This window comes from Neocloeon triangulifer, unplaced genomic scaffold (assembly GCF_031216515.1).
Source record: "Neocloeon triangulifer isolate White Clay Creek 2 clone unplaced genomic scaffold, ASM3121651v1 ptg000013l, whole genome shotgun sequence".
Classification (NCBI taxonomy): domain Eukaryota; kingdom Metazoa; phylum Arthropoda; class Insecta; order Ephemeroptera; family Baetidae; genus Neocloeon; species Neocloeon triangulifer.
The window spans coordinates 2864365-2883280 of record NW_026775555.1 but is presented as its reverse complement, the minus strand read 5'-3'; the positions used below and the strand labels follow the sequence as shown (position 1 = coordinate 2883280).

Sequence of the window (18916 nt, the reverse complement as noted above, 5' to 3'; positions counted from 1 at the left end):
TTATTTAAATTTTCATTTATATTTAATAATATGTAAATTTTACATTTAAAAAAATAAATTCAATGAAAAGGAAGAACTCAGGCTTTTTATCATCTCCTGTTCATCTGGATTTTCAATTTCTTTAAAAAATATTAATTCTTTCTGTTACTTTTTAGTAAAATTCTGGTGATTTGATTTTGTTGTTAATACAACCGATTTAATCTCTAATATTAAAAAGTAAATGAATAGCAATAAATTTTTTACCATTTTTTTTTATTCGAACCTTTTATTATATTTCTATATTTAGTTATTTAAATTGTCAAAAAAAAAACAAAAAAAAAAAACAAAAAACAAAGATCCTTTTGGTTGTTTTAATGGAAAATTTGGTGAGCTACGTTTTTTTTGCAGTTCAATCAAATAATCTTGAAATAAAAATTATAAACCTCTTCGTTATTTAGAATTTCAATTCTTATTATTTTTCACTACCTTTGCATCCTGCGGTGAAATAAAGTTTTTCTCCGCAGTGCGCCGTTGGCCGTTCACAATAATTTTATTTATTCTAATTGCATTTAATTAAACGCCCCCTCATTCTCCTCAACATCTCCATGTTTGCAGAGCGACCACGGAATTCACAGGGTGGCCGACTCCACCTACGACGCCTTTGAGCGCTGAAAAAATCCTGGAACTGGCCGCTCGCTCGACGACAACCACCTCCACGACGACCACCACCGAGGCGACCACGACCACCACCAGCACGACGACGACCCCGCGGCCAACCACCCCTGGCGTTTGTACGCGCGAGTGCCAATTGGTCGGCACCATCAGGTTAACGGACGGCGCGCACTGGGTGCCTGAACTGATGGACCGCAACACGGCCGAGTACAAGGCGCTGGCGGCCAACATCACCACCGAGGTGAGTCACTTCTTCTTCTGCCTCCGCCGCTTGCTGCATTACATAAAGCACGCACGCAACCGGAGAACAATCGTGGGCGCTTTATTACACTTTTCTTCCATCTCTGGTCTCGCGGTACAGCTGCGCAACAATAAATTTCAGCAGTAAACATAAATGAAGTGGCCGTAAATTGCGCTTGCAAAGTGGCCACTGGATTTGCTCTGATTGTATTAAAACAAGAAAGATGTGTTATACCATTAAAATGCGCCTTTTCTTCTTGCAGCTCAAGGCGGTCTATGAAAAGTCCGACGCGCTGAATAAGCTGTTCAGGAATGTGTGGATCGACGGTTTCAAGTAAGTTCTTTTTTTTTAAATAGAGTTAAAAAATAATTTTTTTTTTAAATACTAAGTATTTTGTTTCTTAAATTGAATGGTAACACTCGAGGCGGATTTGATGAAAAATTGAAAATTTATTAAACTTAAATTCTCTCCGTTTATTTTTTTTTAATTTTTTATTAATTCATCCCACTAAGTTTTTGTTTGGACACGAAAAAACCTAGGTTTTTAAAGTACCAGCAGATCGCAGGTCCCCAGTTGTCCTTTTTTCTTTGCAACGAGGTTTTGCCCGGTTCCAATTTTTCATTTTGTTTCTTTTTTGTAATATTTATATAATGCGAATTTTTCTTGTTTTTATAGCAAGGGCAGTGTATTGGTGGATTATATTGTGCAGCTGGAGGCACAGGCGAAAGAACTGAACACTCTGCAGCTGAAGAAAATGTTCCACGAGAGCTTGAACGAGCCATACCAAAAGCAGAGCAGCCCTCCCGAGGAAGAGGAAGCGGCCGACGTGAAAACCACCCGAGCTTTGCAACTCGGCAGATTTGAAATCGATCCCGACTTCACAGACTTTATTGGTAAGTTCCTATCAAATTTCCCCCTTTTTTTAGCCACAGATAGAAAATAGATGCAGCGAAGAGCGTGAATAATTTTTGTTTATTCTCAAATGCACCGTTAAGATAAATTTTGAACCTGTATCCAATTATTTAATAAAAACAATCGAGACAAAGCCACCTTTTTATATAGCGTGCGGTCAGACTGGCGGCAGAAAAACAACGACGAGGGCACACCCAACGCTATTGAACGTGAACGACCTTCATCATTTTTATTTTTTTATTTATTACAAACGCCGTAGAAAAATTGCAGCAGCTGCAGCTCGTCGAAGCCGAAGGAACCGACGCGTCCCGGAATAACTAATAATCAAATCGAGCAGAACCAAAAGACCTCCAAGGTCGGCGGCGAATCTCGGCGTCGGCTAGGGCGGGTCCCTCTCTCGGAGACTTGAACGCCCGCAATATATATTTTGGCTTTTGCAGACGACCTTGCTACAGTTGCGCCCGCCGGGCAGGGCGTTTTTTTCACTCCTACCACTTTTTGCCGGCCAGTTATTCTGCGTGTAAAAAATAAGACATGCACACTTTTGCACTCTAAGCGAACCGGTATTGCATTATAGGCGGGTGCCAATAAAAAGATAAATGTACACGACGAGAGTGAAACGCCAACACGCTCGTGTTCTGGGTGAATTTCTGTTCACTTCCTAGTTTTCAGTTCAACGACATGTGTTGCAGCAGCTCTTGTAGTACCAATCAGACGGCGGAATGTAAATTAATCAAAGTTAATTATCTGCACACATGTCGCTAGAAATTGCAAGGATTCATAAAAATGATGGATAGTTAAATGTTGAGAAATTTTAAGAAACGCATTTCTTAAGTCCATAGATTATTTATATTTTTATATATTAATTACTGTTGCTTATTTTATGTTTCCAAATTGTTTACATTTAAATGTTGTAAACAACTATTTGAAAAGAAAAGGAATTGTTGGCCAAAACGGCACCACCACTAGCAAGAATTTTGTCAAAACTTCCGAGATAAAAAAACCCCATCCTCCTCAGTGAGCCTCAGTTGACTTGGTTTTTTTTATGAATTTAATTTCCACGGGATTATTTTAAATCAAGTGCTCTTGTACTCTGGAATTAATAAATCATTTTATATGCAATTACGTTTGGATGTACTCAGCGATGTAAGAGAGGTTTTGCCTTGAAAAGTTAATTGCGTTCTCGTGCTAAATTATTAGATCTTTATTTACAGGCCCGATCGATGGTCTGTTTATTGCACGGCGCGTCCACTTCTTTTAGCTCATCTGCCATTAGACTCGTAAAATATATACCTGTCTCGCGCTTTTTTTTTGTATAATTATGCCCCACTCGTCTTGAGACGGCGGCGCGTTACTCAATTAAACACACACACGAGTTCGCAAAGGCTGTGGCCAGCAGCAAAACGCTGAAGAGTGAAAGTTACTTGGCAAAGCAGCCTCCATGCGAACTGCTCTGGATGCTCGATTTTTTTTTTAGCCAACTCTTGATATATTATACACGTTTAAATTCAAACATGGCGAGGAGCAGAGCGACCATCAAGGTGAGCAGGCAAGAAACTCGGTTGACATTCCGTCCGTGCGACTCCCTGCCTATGCTCCGAAGCGAGATCTCGGGACGAGAATAACACACTGCTCGAGACTTCTCTTTCCATTGAAAGCCAGTTTTTTTCGCACATCCTTTGAAAATGCAAATGACCTGAATTTTACTTACTTAGTTTCACTCTCAGCGAATTTGTAAATAATTAAAAATTTCTTTTCTTATATAATATATTTCGAAGAAAAATTTTTAAAACAAAATCATGTTTATTGTTCAAGTTTCAGAAATATTCTTGCTAGTGGTGGTGCCGTTTTGTCCAAAAATTCCTCAATCGTATGAAAAAAATGTGATCTTAAAATTTGCACAAATGAACAACAATAATTATTTATTTAAAAATCCATCAGAGACAAGAATTTGGAAATTAATTTATAAAGGATTTGGCCATTATTCCATTTTATTAATTACTAAATCAGTTAGCAATATTAAAATAATAAATCTTTACTTTCTTTCTCTGTTTTATTTTTATTTTATACATATTAAGAAGTAATTAAAGCCAACGGTCTGATAGGACTTTCTGAATGGCACTGAAATTTTAGAATAATTGAGTGTGACGCTTGACATAATTACCTTGTTAATTTAAATTTTCTACATTGTCAAAAAATAATGCCGCTCAGCATGAAATGCCTTTTTCGTCGGCCTTGCATACTTGGCGTGCACATCTGCAATATTTTATTCTTTACAATTGTATGCATGTTCTAAATGTACGCTCTGGAATTTCATGTTCACGATCGCACTCCAATTCGTCCTTTAAAATGCGTCGCCTTTCCCTCGGAGTGTCGTGTTCGCCGCGAGTAATCACAAAATGTAATGGTTCCGAAGACACGAGCAAGGTTAGGCCGGGAACGAACTTATAAAAGCGAACAACAAGTCGAAAAAGTGAACGCGCGCGCCCGTGCTTCGAGGATGAAAGTTGCAAAATGAAGCCATCAAAAGTTTTTTCTCCTTTTTTATAGATGCTAATGGCTTGTGTTTTTGCAGTGGTGCCTCCGAGCGAAGATTCGACCCCTCTGCCCACAAAGGAGGAAGAGGGCTTGCCACAGTGGGCCATTGCAGTGATTGTCATCGGTCTTGCATCGCTGCTCTTTGTCATCATATTCGGCGTTTCGGTGGTAATTATTGGCCTCTCCTATTTGACCTTAATTAAAATAAAAATTAAGCTAGTAAAAATAATTTCAAATCTGCTTTGAATATTAATTTTCAAAAGGTATTATTATTATTACGCAACTTGCAGTGCACAAGCGCTTTACGTGCTGCATAACCTTTGCTCTGCGCAGGGGCTAAATCTAAAATATTTAAAATTCAAAAACAGTTTTTTTTAAATCTTCTCAATCAATTCATTAAAAGTTAATTGGTCAATTATGAAATTTGAAATTATTTCTGCGTTTTTATTTACAAAAAAAAAAAATGTATTTTTCTTTTTGCAGCTCATCAACAGACAACAGGCGCAGCAGTCAAAGCAGCCGGTCATTCTGTCCGACGCTATGCTCAGTGAGCTGAGCAAGGACCACATGGGCGGCTATGATAACATGGCAGCCGTCGATGACCACTACGGGCTCGACGGATGGGACAACAGACCTAGAGAACCTGAACCTCGATATGCTTCAAAGGTATGATAATATTGATCATGTTTTTTATATTTGAATTTTAGTTTTAATTATTTATAAATATAAAATATATTATAAATTATACTATTATTTTAAAAATTATTTTTAGATTTTGGAATTTTATTGTTTAATTATTTAACAAATATTTATAAATTTTTAATATAAATGGAAAACTTATTAAATTGGAGTCTTTGAAATAAGGAAAAAAGATTTTATTTTTTTAAATCAGATTTATTACATAATGCAATGCATCATTTTGTAGCAAAAAAAAAAAAAAAACTAGATTTGTATTCTTCCGTGCATATCAAACTTGCGCTATTATACTTTTGATGATTCGATCCCGCTCTTTGAATATTGTTTTAATTCCTACAATTAAAAAAGTGCGAGAGAGCGCCAAGACATTTTGTGAGAATGCAAATTACGATCTAAATATTCACGAGACGCGGGTCAAACGAGAGTGAACTCTAAAATCTCTAAAGTGCGACGCCTCTCGTGAACTTAAGCCTCTTTTGTGATTGTGAGAGATCAAGCCGTCAAAATGTATATTCCTCTGCCTGTTTTTCACACGCATTTACCAAAGCAACAAAGGAAAGTAAAAGTGGCAAAAGAAGATCAGCACCTGCGAGAACCGCTCCTTTTGTCGTCGACGCCACGAGCACTTTCTTTTCGCGTCATTTGCTCTATTCCGCCCATAACTCTTCAGCACGCTCCTGTGTGAAAGGCAGATCAAAAGTATATAAAGTGCGCGCGTAAATATGCACGTGCTCTCCATTACACGCCTTACGTGTTTAGTGACGCGAGAAGAAATTCTATCTGTTTTCTAGAAAATTATTTCTTCGGATGGAAAAAGCAAATATTGAAAATGATGCTTTGAAAGGAATACTAAGAAATTTACATGGCCAAGTCCATCGACGACCTTTATTTTTGTCAAACGCCTTCGAAATTTGATTTGGCAACAATTTTGTGAGGCCATCTCAACAGCCAAATTTATTGTATGATCTGCTTCCGAGGCCGAATCATGTCCATCGTTGATACCCTTTGGCCGTCGGCCACAAACCTTTACAAGTTACGCGACCGACTTTGAAGCGCGGGAATTACCTGATGGCCGTGAGCTGCGAAATTGAATCTCGGCTTTATTACTCTCATGCTAGTTAATTAACATTTATTACCAGAACTATTGTGAATATTAATAATTTCCAAACTCATTAAATTTGAAACAATTTTCCTAAAATTTTATTCTTAATTATTGTTGTTTATTTTTCCAAATTGTCACAATCACATGTTTTACATTTTACATTAAATTGTTGAAAAAAATTTATTTGATTGTAGGAAAAAAGGCACCAGTTTTAGCAAGAATTTTGCTAAAACTTCCGAGATCAAAAAGACCCCATCTGCCTCTCAGTGATATATAACTAATGAAGTTTTTTTTTTGTCTTTTTTCAGAGAGGAAAGTCGGCAAACCCTGGTATGGGTTTCGACAGCTGGAGGTCTGACTGGAATAATTATTACTACGGCGGCTCGGCCAACGGCGGCTACTACAGCAGAGGGCCCGGCAGCCACTCGAGCGGCGGCCGCAGGTCCAGGATGCCAGACTACGACACCAACTTCTGATCGGCCAATTGAACTGCACCCTCTATTTATTGACACTGCATTTTAATTTATAAGAAACTCTAGAGAAGACGTCGAGTGATTGCATTTTAATGGGCAGTTTATAAAAAAATGTCGTGTGTGTTACGTCTTTTTATACGGTTACGACGAAGCCGCTCAGCCTTTATTTCATAACTAGTTTTTAATATATCATAATATGTCAGATGAGAGTCTATATTTTAATGTTTATGAAATTAATTAATTTGTGGCCAATATATGATGCCGTCTGCATTGCAATACTTCGTGGAATGTGAATATATTATATAATTTACGCTTAAATTCTATTTACGTTGCCATCTTCCATGACATGATTTTTTTTTGTATACCCATTTTATACTGTAAGCGCGTATATATGTTGATGAATATCAATTAGAGAATTTATAAGTAACGCTCGGTGAATGTGACTAATGTGCATCAGGACTTTTTTACTGTACATATACATTTAGATGAAAGATCAAGGTGATATATTAGTGATTGGGAGATGATTGATTCATATTTGATTTTAATTTTGTAACTGCGCATCTAAGGTGACTTTTTACATGTACCCTGCATGTATTAATAAAAACTCTAAGAAATGTATTACCTTGCTATTATTATTTTTTTTTTTAAAGAAATTGACACTCTAGGAGATGTTTTTGGAAGTGATGAGAGAAGAAACAAGGAAAAAGCCTGATCTTTTCATTTCCATGATCTGACTCTACCTCGTTGCAAAAATTGTTTTTGTTCAAAAAGCAAAATGGCTTTACCAGTTTTATGGCGACACTATTTCATGAGCAAGAAAAGTAAAAAAAAAAAAAAAAATCAGCAAATTTGAAAAGAATATCACATTTTGAAACAAAAATTTTAATCTTTAAATAAAAAAAATTCAGAAATAGGTTAATATTATTATTGTATAAATTTATTTTTATTTTAAATATTTTAAACTTAAGCAAGTAAATCAAATTAAACTAACAATCTAACAAGTAAAATTGTGTATGGTTAAATTTGAAAATAATATTAATTAAAAAATATTGTTAAATATAACTTTTAAGTTTGCCAGAGCAATCATATACAATAAAAAAACAATGACCTTTTCTATTTTAAAATTTTAAATGAAAATGACAGTTTTATTTTCATTACAAGAAAAGTTGCATTGAAATTTTATATGCCATCTATCTTGCCATCCAATTTTTTACTAACTTTGATTATCGGCATTTTCACACAGCCTTGGCCAAGTAAATCTCTCTGCATTATTTCCCTGAGGGCATCAGGCACAACAACATGTATTTTCCGATTTTGGTTGTTCTCAACCAGAGCCATCAAGGTTCTGGGAACAGCCAGGGCCGTCCCATTCACTGTGTGCACAAACTGTCCAGTTTCAGCAACTCGAATGTTCAGTCGGCGGCTCTGGAAGTCGGTGCAGTCGGAGCACGAACACAACTCGCCCCACATTTGCCTTCCCAGCATCCACGCCTCCAGATCGACCTTCCTCAGGGCAGGGTTGCCGAGTTCGTTGGACGCCATGTCCAGCACTCTGAAGTGCAAATTCAGCGATTCGAAAAAATCAGTCTGCAATTCGATGAATTCGTTCTGCACGGCCTGTGAACTTTGGAGATTGCCTTCGGTCAGGGCGAACATCTCCACCTTGGTAAATTGGTGCACCCTGAATATATTAAAAGGGTAAAAAAATTGCAAAATTAATGATTTTGAAATCATTCACCTGTACAGTCCTCGTTCCTCAACTAAGTTAGAAGTTTCCGCTCGGAAACACCGACTGATCGCAGCCACTTTGTACGGAAGTTTTTCTTGAGGAATTTTCTTGTCCATAAATCGAGCACCCAATCCCATTTCTGCAGTTCCGGATAGGCAGAGGTTAGGTCCATGCTGCTCATTTAAGCGAAAGACCTGGAATCATGGAACAAATTTTTTTCCTTCCAATCAAGGTTTTTTTTTTCGATAATTACTTGGTTTCTTTGTCCAGTCGTTGGCATTCCACAGCTCTCGATAGCTTCTGCTGGCAAAATGTCTGGGACACTGACCAAGTGAAAATTATGACTCAAAAGTTTTTGCACGGCCAGCTCAATCAAGGCTTGCTCGAGTTCGACGAGTTCTCCGAAGAAATAGTAGCTACGAGGTCCACAGAAGTTTCCCAAGTTCTCCGTTCGACACCAGTTGTATTTATTGGCGATGTCAGCGAACTTGCTGAATTTATGGCCCATCCTAGCCTCACCAACAATCTGGAAATGAGTAAAATGAATAATTTTTCAAATTTTTAGGTGAGGAAAAACCTTAATTTGCTTGTTTTCTGGTCTATGTTCCAGAGTCCGATTCGGTATTTTGATGGCCTCTGACATGAACTTGCTCCAAGCCTTGTCACTTTTTGATGACTGAAAGTCTTGGTAGAGTTGCTGGACAAATCGGATGTCGCCCAAAGCGTCTCTTCGCTTCACATTGTCTTCAATTTCTGCCAGGTTGTCCGGGTTGCACAAATACGCCGTGTCTAATTCGGTTCCGGGGCGAACGTAGGACATCGTCCGGCCTGCGGGTTTCCGAAAGAGGAACTTCGTCGCGAGCCAGTCGGTCAGTTGTTTGTAGCGGCACATGATTCTTGTTGAATTCATTATCATTTTTTACTAAAAATAATTAAAAATTGCACAGGAAGAAGCGCAGCAAGAAGGTTGGTTGCTGGTTAGTTGACTTGCAGTGCAAGTTTTAATGTTGAAGATTTTCATCGAACCTAAAACGACAATTAAGTCTTTAATTATCACAACAAAATTTATCAGAATTTACAATTATTTTACCATTAAAATGGTCACAAAAGTCATTCCTCACTAGTGTAAGTAGTGTATTTTGATTTTGGAGCGCGCAGCTGTGCCATGTGCCACGCCCACCTCTTGCCAAACAGCTGAGTTGGAAAACAAAACGGAATGAGTTGAGACAAAACAAGCAGATTTTGAGGGATTAAAAAAGCAGAATGTAACTTATTTGGAGTGAGTTAAGCCCAAAATTAATCAGAAGAGGTAATGGAGCTTCTCATAATTATCATAAATTGAATTTTATGCGCATTTTTCATTCTAAAATACTTTAAAAATTTCGCCTAATTTTTTTATGTCCATTAATCTTACTTTTTTATTTCATTCAATGACCCGTGTCCGTAAATTTGGAAAGTTCATTATTTTAGTTCTTAGTTTATTTTATATCCTCCATTTGAGGAATAATGAATGAAATATTTATTACATTTGCAGCTTAAAAAATAATATAATTATCCTAAATTGACCCAGTTTACAAGCAATAAACGTTTTTTTTTGCAGCTGATTAAAATCTTGATGAAGTCTCAAAAATGATGTCCAACATTTTGGAGAAAACCCTGGGCTCTGTCTTCACAGGCAGCAACACTGACCAGTTTGCGGGGCTGAAATCGCTGTACCAAAAATGTCTCTCCGCAAGAACGAAAAAAGTATTGAAATTTTAAAACATATTCAGAATTTAATTTTTTCACTTTATTTAGGAGGAAAATCAAATAATAAGAGAGTTGCTGGCCACGGTAAAATTGCGCCTCAGCAACCCCAGCACGCGACCCCTTTTGGCCGGACACTGCTTGGCCTTTGCAATTTTTGCTGAACTAATGGGATTCAATGTCGAATTCGCTCACATCCACGCCATCAACTTGGCCCAACAGTCTTCCATTGTAGAAAAGAAAATGGGTAAAATCATTTGCAACAAAAATTTTAATTTTTTATTAAAAATTTATTAATTTAGGTTATGTTGCTTGTTGTTGTCTTTTGAACGAGACAAACGAACTGAACCTGCTTTTGGTGAACACTTTGGTGAGAGACCTGGCGAGCAAAAACGTGGCCATCGTCGGTCTTGCCCTGTGCGCCCTTTGCTCAGCCCCGTTGCCCACAGAGGTCATTCCGTCAATTCTTCCTGCAGTCCTTGACAGGCTAAACCACTCCACGGTTAAAAAATTTAATACTTTAATTTCTATTATAATGAAAGATATAAATTTATTAAATTCAGGCTTACATTCGTTGCCGGGCGGTCATTGCTGTGCATCATATTTTGCGGAGGCACCCGGAGCATTGCGAGCAGATGGTGTGCAAAGTGGTTGCCCTCTTGGGGGACAGCGACCCCCACGTTGTTCACAGAGCCTTGGGCTGCTTGCCTGACATTATTCAAGTAAAAAATATTACTTTTGCAGTGATTTTTTTTTATATATTTGTTCTGAATATTTCCAGGTTTGATATTTATTATTTTAAAATTTCTTTTAAATTTTTTCCATTTTTATCCAAACATTTTTCCAAAAGACATTCAAATTATTCAAACATTTATCAAAACGTTTAAAATTTGTTCCACATTTCTTTTACAATCATTTTAAAACATAATTTTTTCTATAAGCCTAATTTTGAGGGATGAAATTAATGAAAAATGTTTACCTCCAGAAATATCCTGAGTTGGTTGCTGGCCTCGTGCAACCGCTGGTGGCAATTCAAAGGCAAATTCTAAATGGAAAACTTCCTGCGCAGCTGAACTACCGAGGAATTCCGGCACCGTGGATGCAAATGTCTATTTTAAAGTACGAAGTTATTATCATTTTAGAGACCTTTAATTATTTAAATTTTATTTAAAGATGTTTGCCTGAGCTTTGTTTGACGGAAGAAGAAGAATTTGCTTGCAAAGAGGTTCTCCTGGAAACAATCAAAATTATCTCGACCAAAAACATTGCCATCAGTGAACCTCCGATTAGAAGTGCCATTATCGCTCAAGCTCTGACCGTCCTGCTCAGCCTTGAGGAGACTAATGAGGCTAGCAGGATAAGAATCATGAATTATATCGGCCTGATGCTCCAGTCCGAAAACTGCGACGTCAAGTAAATAATTTAAAAAAAAAAATCACATTGAAATAATTTAATAATAATGATAACTTAGAAATGAGGGCCTTCTTTTGCTTGAAAACGCCCTTGTCAAGTATCAGATGACCTTGACTGAGGAGCAGAATTCTGTCGTCAAGTCCAGTTTAGACCACCCGGATTTGTCAATCAAGAGACGTTGCCTCGGATTGTTGACTGCTGGGGCGACGGAAAATGACGTCCAGTCGGTTTGCGGGCAGCTTTTCACCCATGCTGCTAAATCAGAAGGTTTTTATAAACATTTAAAGTGAAAATATTAAAGAAACTTTTTGTCCCAGACGAGAGTTTGAAACACTGGTTGCTGGAGCAGGCTTTGCTTTTATTGGATAGATTTGAAAGCGCTGTATCTGAAGACTGGAAACTGAGCGCTCTGATCAAATTAATGCCATTGGCCGAGGACACCAAAATCAACGAGAATATTTACAAGAGAGCTCGAGGAATCCTTGTAAAAGGTGATTTACATAATTTTTTATTATAAAATCTTGAACTTTTACCTCCGGTTTAATTACCATAGGAACTTTGAAAGATGAGACGTGGTCAAAAATGCTAGCCGTTTTAACCACCCACGGAGAAGCAAAAAGTGCGCCGACAAATTTGCTCATGTTGTACATTTGGACTCTAGGAAACTTGCCCCACTTGTGTTCAGCGGGTACCCAAGAAGCACTTACTAAAATCATTGTTCTTGGAAACAAGGTGGCCATTTCAAATTCAAATTGTGAGCTTTTTTATTAAAATTTCTGACATTTTGCAGCTACTTAATAATGCTAAGAGTGAACCTTCAGCTCGGGACCTGTTGCTGCAGATTTTGTGTTCAATTAGAAAGATAAGCGAGAAAGAAGATTTCACGAAACCTGACAACCTGGATGATTTTCTGAAAGAGGCAAAATAAGCTAAATTTCTATTTAAATGCAATACTAATTGCTTTTTTAGGTGTCAGAGTTATCGGCTGTGCATTTAGTCGAAGCCTCCGATTTACTGAAAACCTTGGAAAACCTCGAGAAAATCAGGAAATGCCTTCAACTCGAATATGAATTTGATTTTTCCCTGAGTGCCTTGGACAATTTTCTGTTGGAGTCTATTCAGACAGGAAATAAAAAAGTTTATCAACCTCATGTGGCCATGCTAGTGCTCCAGCCAAAGCCCATCAGGTCGCCTGAGTTGGCTCATTTGTTGCCCGTTGAACTGCCGTCAATTGTTATGCAAACCTCCCATGACTCTGCAAAAGCCTCTATGGAATCGTCTTCAAGCAAGAGGTTTGAAATAATGAAATAAAAAAGCAGTTAAACTAATTTAACTATTTGAAGCAGCCAAGTTGCCGAACCCACAAGCCCAAATCAGGCGCCAGCAACATTGTGGACAAAAGAGGGAAGGATCAAGAACACTTCCGAAGAGCAGACGACACTTGCTGATTCTGACCCTCTTACAAATGCCCTTGGACTTTCTCAACAGGTAGAAATTTAAAAAAATAAATAATTAAATATTAATTTTTTGTTTGTTAAGATTTCCAAAAATGCACAAAACGCAGAGCCTGAGGACCCATTGGGAGACCTTCTGAGATGACTGATCTTTTTTACTGGAAATCAATTGCGGAATGATAAATGTTGTTGTTGTGTTTCTGTCATAAATTGATGTTAATTTAATATGAACTAATAATTTTTTGAACAAATACTGTTTTTTGTTTGTTACAAATACCATATACATCAGTTAAATCTTTGCATTGTTCGTAGTTTAAAACTAGGCAAGATCCGCAGTAAAAATATATTAAAGCAGCTCATCGTCTGCCCGATAAAAAGGCACTTGGGAATTATCACAAGCGATGGTCGAGTGACCATCACAGATTGCATGCACCACAGAGTTCAATGTCAGCAAAATCCTGGGTTTGTGTGCTCGATGACGCAGCGCCGGCAGTACTTCTTGACCGCTCTGTACCCTTCGAGAGACACACCAGCACAGTCCTGAATGTTCAACTGCTGAAGACCGCGGCAGTAGAAGGCGATTTGCCGAATGCCCTCGTCGGAAACCAGCTCGCAGCTCTTCACACTCAGCTTCTTCAAATTCGGGCAAGATCGCGCTAAAAGTCTCAGCGAGTGATCCGTGACGTCACATTTACCTGCATTTGAAATTTTTTTTTAGCAACCTGAAGACAGGAAAACAATCAAATAATACCTAAGTCAAGTGCTCTCAACCTAGGGCAAGAACGAGCCAGGGCGGCTACACTGTCGTCACCAACGGCTTCGCACCCTCGACTGTTTAGATACCTAAAAAATTCAAAAATTTGTCTTAATTTGAAAATTCTTGCAAAAATAATTAATTTAATACCTTAATCTGTGGCAGTACCGCGCTACTTGTTTGATGCCAGCATCCGAGACTTGGTCGCACTTGGCCACAGAGAGGTACCGAAGACTGGCGCCCAGCTTGGCCACCTCGTAGACACCGAAGTCAGTCACTTGAGTGCAGTCGGAGACGCTCAATTCTCTCAGCTGGGTGCAGTAACTGGGAATATACTTAATTCCAGCATCTGAAATGGAATTAATTAATTTAAAAATAAATTTTGAATTATTTAAAAATTACCCGATATCATCACACATCGTCTTAGGTACAGAAAGTTGAGTGCTGGGCAGGCCTGGACAACTGTGTGCAGACCCTGGTCGCTGAGTCCCACACAGTCGGTCAGGTCGAGGTACTGAATGGACAAGTGTCTTGCAGGCGCCTCAACACTCATGCAGGTCACGCTGCTGCAGCCTGTTTTGTATAAAAAAAAATATTTTTTTTTTATCTCGACTTTTAAAACATTCAATTATTTTCCATACCGGCCAAATCAAGGTGGAGGAGCTTGGGACACCTGGTCACAAGTTCGACGACCCCCGCATTGGAAATGCTGATCATTCCCGAGCCGCCGACGATTCTGAGGTGGGACAGGTTCGGACACTTTCTACCCAGCAACAGGAGCGACCTGGATTGAGACGAAGGTAGTAAAAATAAAAAACCATTTTGGAAGAAAAAAATTCATACTTGTCGGAGAGGCCTGGCCCAGAAAGAGCAACTCTCTCGACGGCATCGCAAACCGAGTTTTCTCCGGCCAGTCTCTTGAGCAGTCCCCTCAAAGGCCTGTCGCCGCCGGACACGGCGACTGACCTCCACAGTCTCGGCTCCCACGCCAAGTTGTGCCATCTGCAAGGTCAAAGAAAATTGACTTGAATAAAATCGTATTTAGAATTTATAAAAATTGTATCCTCAAATCACTCTGAACTGAATAAATAATTTTTTTTTTTAATTGCATGGATGTATTTACAAGTGATTTTCAGAATTTTCATTTAAAATCTTATGAATTTTATATATTTTCTTGGCCATGATATCTTTTATGTATTAATTAATAATTAATCGTTTGAAATTATTGGTCAATTTTTTAATGATTTCAAAATATTATTTTCCTTATGACTTCAGTATAATTTCGTGTTAAATCGATTTTAATTTTTATTCTTAAATAAATAATTATTTATATAAAATCAATAAAAAAAAAAACAAGAAATAGTTTTTTAAATAATTGAAAAAAAATTAATAATACTATTTAATTTTATAGCTACATTATTAAAAATTGTTACCTTCTGCAGACTCTGGCACAACTGCAGAGCTCTTTGGTCGTCAAGTGTGAGAAAATTCGCACCAGGACATCGTCCGGGACGAGGTCGAAGGGCGACTCGGAGTACGGGGCGCCCCACGAGGCCTGCGGACTGGGCGCTACGAGCGTGTGGTAGCCCTGGTCGGCGCCAGGAGAGCCCGTTCGCAGGGGCAGGTAGGTGGTGCGGTAGCCGTGGTACTCGGGGGTCGGGGGCGGCGGCGGCTCTGCCTCCAGCCGGTAGGACGAGTGCGGGTGCGACGGGTACGGGTAGAACTGGCGGGGGAAGTCGCTGATCGAGGCGTATTCGTTGGGCGGCAGTCGAGGGTAGGGCGAGGAGCGGGTCAGTGGACATGGGGTGACGAAGGTGGGCGCTCGGGGTGGCGGCGGAGGTCGCGAGTGGCGCGGCAGATCGGGCGACGACGACGAGCACGTCGCGCCGCCTGTCATTGAGGCCGAGGAGCGGGACGACAGCTCTGAACAAAAAAAAATACAAATTAACGATAAACTAAAAATTTTTATATATAAAATGTTTATGAATCCTATAATTAAAAGTTCAAAAATCAATTTAAAATTTATGGAAATTGGTAAAATGTCAATTAAAAATATAACAAATCCCTGTTTTATAATCAGAGAAATAACGATAATATGTCAAATTTTTATTATAATTCAATATATGACTAACATATTGTGGGTTACATTAAACAGAATTAATATTTCATTTATAAAAAAATTAATGAGAATATGAATGAATAATAAATCTAAATAGATATAAATAAAAAAATAAATTATGTTTCTTTCTTAAATAATTTCAAATAATATTTTAATAACAAATATATTTATTTAACCGTTTTTATATATTAAACTTATTATTTTACTGTTCAATACTAAACACTGATCTGCAATTATAAATTATAATTAATTTTTATATTGTTCTCAATATTTTGACAAACTGCTTTTTAAATGAAATGGGAACAGGTCAGCATATTCTTCATAAATTCCTGCGTGAGAGATGCAAAGCCCCGAAAAGTTTTCTCTGCTCTCGGAGAACTCGCGATTACTGTGAAAAAATGGCTCTCGTTGTGATGCCCGCCGGCTGCAGCGATTATTGACTGTGAGAACGATTGATGATGATAATGGTGTGTGTGCTGTTTAGCATAGGGAGAGGCGCCGTGTCGTGACACAAGGTCACTCACAAATATTTGTGCACCATCATCTTTCTCTCACAGTAGCGTTTCTTTCGAAATCAACCAAATTTGAATCAAACTGTTTTTTTCTGCCTATTATTTGATATCAGAAAGAGAGTGAAAAAAAACTGTGTTTCTTATAATTCTTGAACACATTTTTTTTCCCTTCCAAATTCTAAGAATTTATCCACTTTTCAGTGGAATCAGTCATCGTTCTTTGGCAAATAAAATATGTAAACATTTTGTTTTGACGTCGTAAAAGGGCAGATAGGATTGTCATGAGACGGCAAGAGTTTGGCAGGTAAAATTCTTGATGGTCGAAATACATATCACCACCTGTTGCGCACTAACTAGCTATGAAGCGACCTGACAGCTCACTAACCTTTCAAAATTAAACAAGACAAGCTTTTGTTCCACGTCTCTGGCTGATAAAGAGCGTTTAATGTTTTCTAATGCATTATAAAAAAAAAATTGTCTAAATAGCATTCTTTAACGTGTGTCAAAGGTTAAGAAAAATTTGGATTTTTGATTTATATTCAAATTGTTTCTTATAATAACATGAAGGAGTGAAATTATTATTATATTTTAAAGGGTGCTCTCACCATGAAAGGAGACGTTTTTCCTGGTGCTCAGGGGCGACAGGGAGCTCAGGTTGGAGGCGATCACGCTGGCGGACTCGGTGCAGGTGCTCGCTGCTGGCGACGCCGATGAGGAGTGCGAAAGGTCTGCACAGTCAAAAGGTTCAAAATCATTTTTAAAGATGAAACAGTTTAAAAAGTATAAAATAATAATATTATATAAAATTTTAAAATAATAATACTTTTTAAACGTTGGCTTTTTTTATGAGTAGAAAAATAATATATTAAAAAAATGCAGATGAAATGCAAAAAAATGTAAAATTGTATATCTGAAAAAAATATCCGGTAAAAAAGAGTTAATAATTTAAAGTTATTTAGTGCAATTTGTTGCAATTTTTCTCAATTTCCGCAGAAGAATTAAACGTCGCGCACTTGAAATAAAAAGGGAGTCGATCAAAAAGGCAGGGGTAATTAAAAGACGCAGACGTGTTTTTGCGCCGATTCTGCAGCGCAATTCGACGGGCAAGATGACAAGTTCAGTGCAAAACGTATTTGTTAATATTGGGCAGTGCGTTTCTTTCAAAGCGATCGAGGCTGACATGCAGCAGGTTTGTCGGTTCGCGGAATCCAAAGGAAGCCCCGCGCAGGAATGTCATTTCTTACCAAAAGGGATAATAACGCGACGGACTAAAAATCACCAAAGAATCCATCAGAATGATTGGATTTGGAAAAAAAGAAAGCTCCAAAAAAATTTTGAATTTTGGAAAAAAAATATACTTACTCTCTGAGTCGGGCATTCGTCCATTCACTGTTCCCATGCCTCCAGGAATTTTTCCAATTAAAAACTACCGTCTTTGCGACCTGAAATAATGGAAATTTAATTGTATTATTAAATTAAAATCATCTAAAAGATTACAATAAGTTAAATTACAAAAATATATTAATTTTATCCTATTTTTTTAACTTTATACTTGATTTTATTTAAATTTTAAGTTTTGTTTTGTTTAAAATTTTTTTTAATAAATAAATTTTAGTAATAAAATTTTCAGTGTTAATAAATTTAAAAATTTCAAAATAAAATGTTTAAATATTATATTAATAATTTTTTTTTTAAAATCATATTATATAAAGCTTTCATTGCAGAAGCCCAGAATAAATGCGAATATGTTTGCTTAAATTATGTATTTCATGTAGTGGAATGGATTCAATTGTACTCTATTGTATAATGCATGGAAATTAAATAAAAAAATTAAGAGTTTTTAATTTCTTTAATTTCACCAAATGAAAAATAAATAAAAAAGGCAATCTACAATTCTTACGGTTGGAATATCATGAATTTTTAAAATCAGTAAAAAAATTTTGACCCGAGACAAAATAATATTATGGAATTTTTTGATGCCATTGATTTTAAGCAGGCGGATCTTTTCTTTCGCATGGCGCAGCTGTAGCAAAACACAAAATAAGCGAGTGCGCATTAACCCTTTAAATCCCATAGTGTTCAGGTCACTATTGTTCACCTGTGAATTCACTCGAAAGGGCTTTCGGGGGCAAACGAAAGAGCAGAAAACTGGTCGAGCAGCGCAGGGGATTTGAATGCAGGGAATAACAAAAGGCCCGATTTGACACGTTTGAGCCGAGATGGCTGCTCCGCTCTCGCGAGTGCTGCGCCAGGTTCGAATTCCGCAGGGTCGAGCAAGAAAAAGGTCGGGCACCTGCGTCAGGGCGAACTCACCTGGGCAACATGGTCGTCGGGGTGCTCGGGTCGGGGGAGCGTTTGGCGTCCCTGGACAGGGCACGGATCGACGCGAAGAGCAAAGCGCTCAGGGCAAAGAACCTTGATTTCAGGTGAGGCGAGCTACTGATCCTCCCGAGCACTCGCACCTCGCACAGGTAAGCTTCTCGCTGTTGTCAGATGTGCCTGCCACGATGCCAGGTTTCAACTCGCGACGGCCCACTTGCGACGTCGATCTCGTTGCCGCGGGTGCATTTTTATCG

General features: G+C 38.0%; 4 protein-coding genes across 5 annotated transcripts in view; 2 read left to right on the top strand and 2 right to left on the bottom strand.

Annotated features, from left to right (window-relative positions):
- Window positions 1–7231, top strand: part of LOC132198725 (mucin-2-like) — a 30168-nt gene extending 22937 nt beyond the window's left edge. The window contains exons 3-8 of the mRNA XM_059622912.1: window positions 595–892; window positions 1155–1225; window positions 1568–1785; window positions 4380–4510; window positions 4826–5008; window positions 6449–7231. Of these exons, the coding sequence (XP_059478895.1) occupies window positions 595–892; window positions 1155–1225; window positions 1568–1785; window positions 4380–4510; window positions 4826–5008; window positions 6449–6616 (1069 nt within the window). The 3' untranslated portion in view covers window positions 6617–7231. The remainder of the gene's footprint in view (window positions 1–594; window positions 893–1154; window positions 1226–1567; window positions 1786–4379; window positions 4511–4825; window positions 5009–6448) is intronic.
- Window positions 7232–7630: 399 nt separating this feature from the next.
- On the bottom strand, window positions 7631–9522 carry LOC132198929 (serine--tRNA ligase, mitochondrial-like). The gene is made up of 5 exons (XM_059623259.1): window positions 9433–9522; window positions 8920–9368; window positions 8596–8868; window positions 8352–8536; window positions 7631–8294 (listed from the first exon to the last, which is right to left on the bottom strand). Exons 2-5 carry the CDS (start codon window positions 9256–9258, stop codon window positions 7793–7795), a joined length of 1299 nt encoding a protein of 432 aa, XP_059479242.1. The 5' UTR covers window positions 9259–9368; window positions 9433–9522; the 3' UTR covers window positions 7631–7792.
- An 8-nt stretch (window positions 9523–9530) lies between these two features.
- LOC132198927 (AP-4 complex subunit epsilon-1-like) lies at window positions 9531–13200 on the top strand. 2 transcript variants are annotated; one of them, XM_059623257.1, is made up of 14 exons: window positions 9531–9651; window positions 9943–10088; window positions 10140–10335; window positions 10391–10590; window positions 10652–10810; window positions 11074–11207; window positions 11262–11501; window positions 11560–11768; window positions 11819–11992; window positions 12055–12233; window positions 12292–12420; window positions 12471–12793; window positions 12848–12989; window positions 13041–13200. In XM_059623257.1, the coding sequence occupies exons 2-14, from the start codon at window positions 9972–9974 to the stop codon at window positions 13098–13100; spliced, it is 2262 nt and encodes a 753-aa protein (XP_059479240.1). In that variant the 5' UTR covers window positions 9531–9651; window positions 9943–9971; the 3' UTR covers window positions 13101–13200. The 2 variants fall into 2 exon arrangements, with proteins under 2 accessions (XP_059479240.1, XP_059479239.1); XM_059623256.1 differs by having other exon boundaries at window positions 12845–12989.
- On the bottom strand, window positions 13137–18811 carry LOC132198928 (F-box/LRR-repeat protein 7-like). Its single transcript, XM_059623258.1, has 10 exons — window positions 18654–18811; window positions 17703–17782; window positions 16946–17068; window positions 15143–15632; window positions 14553–14711; window positions 14351–14493; window positions 14112–14282; window positions 13860–14058; window positions 13707–13798; window positions 13137–13650 (listed from the first exon to the last, which is right to left on the bottom strand). The coding sequence occupies exons 2-10, from the start codon at window positions 17737–17739 to the stop codon at window positions 13403–13405; spliced, it is 1662 nt and encodes a 553-aa protein (XP_059479241.1). The 5' UTR covers window positions 17740–17782; window positions 18654–18811; the 3' UTR covers window positions 13137–13402.
- Window positions 18812–18916: the final 105 nt, after the last annotated feature.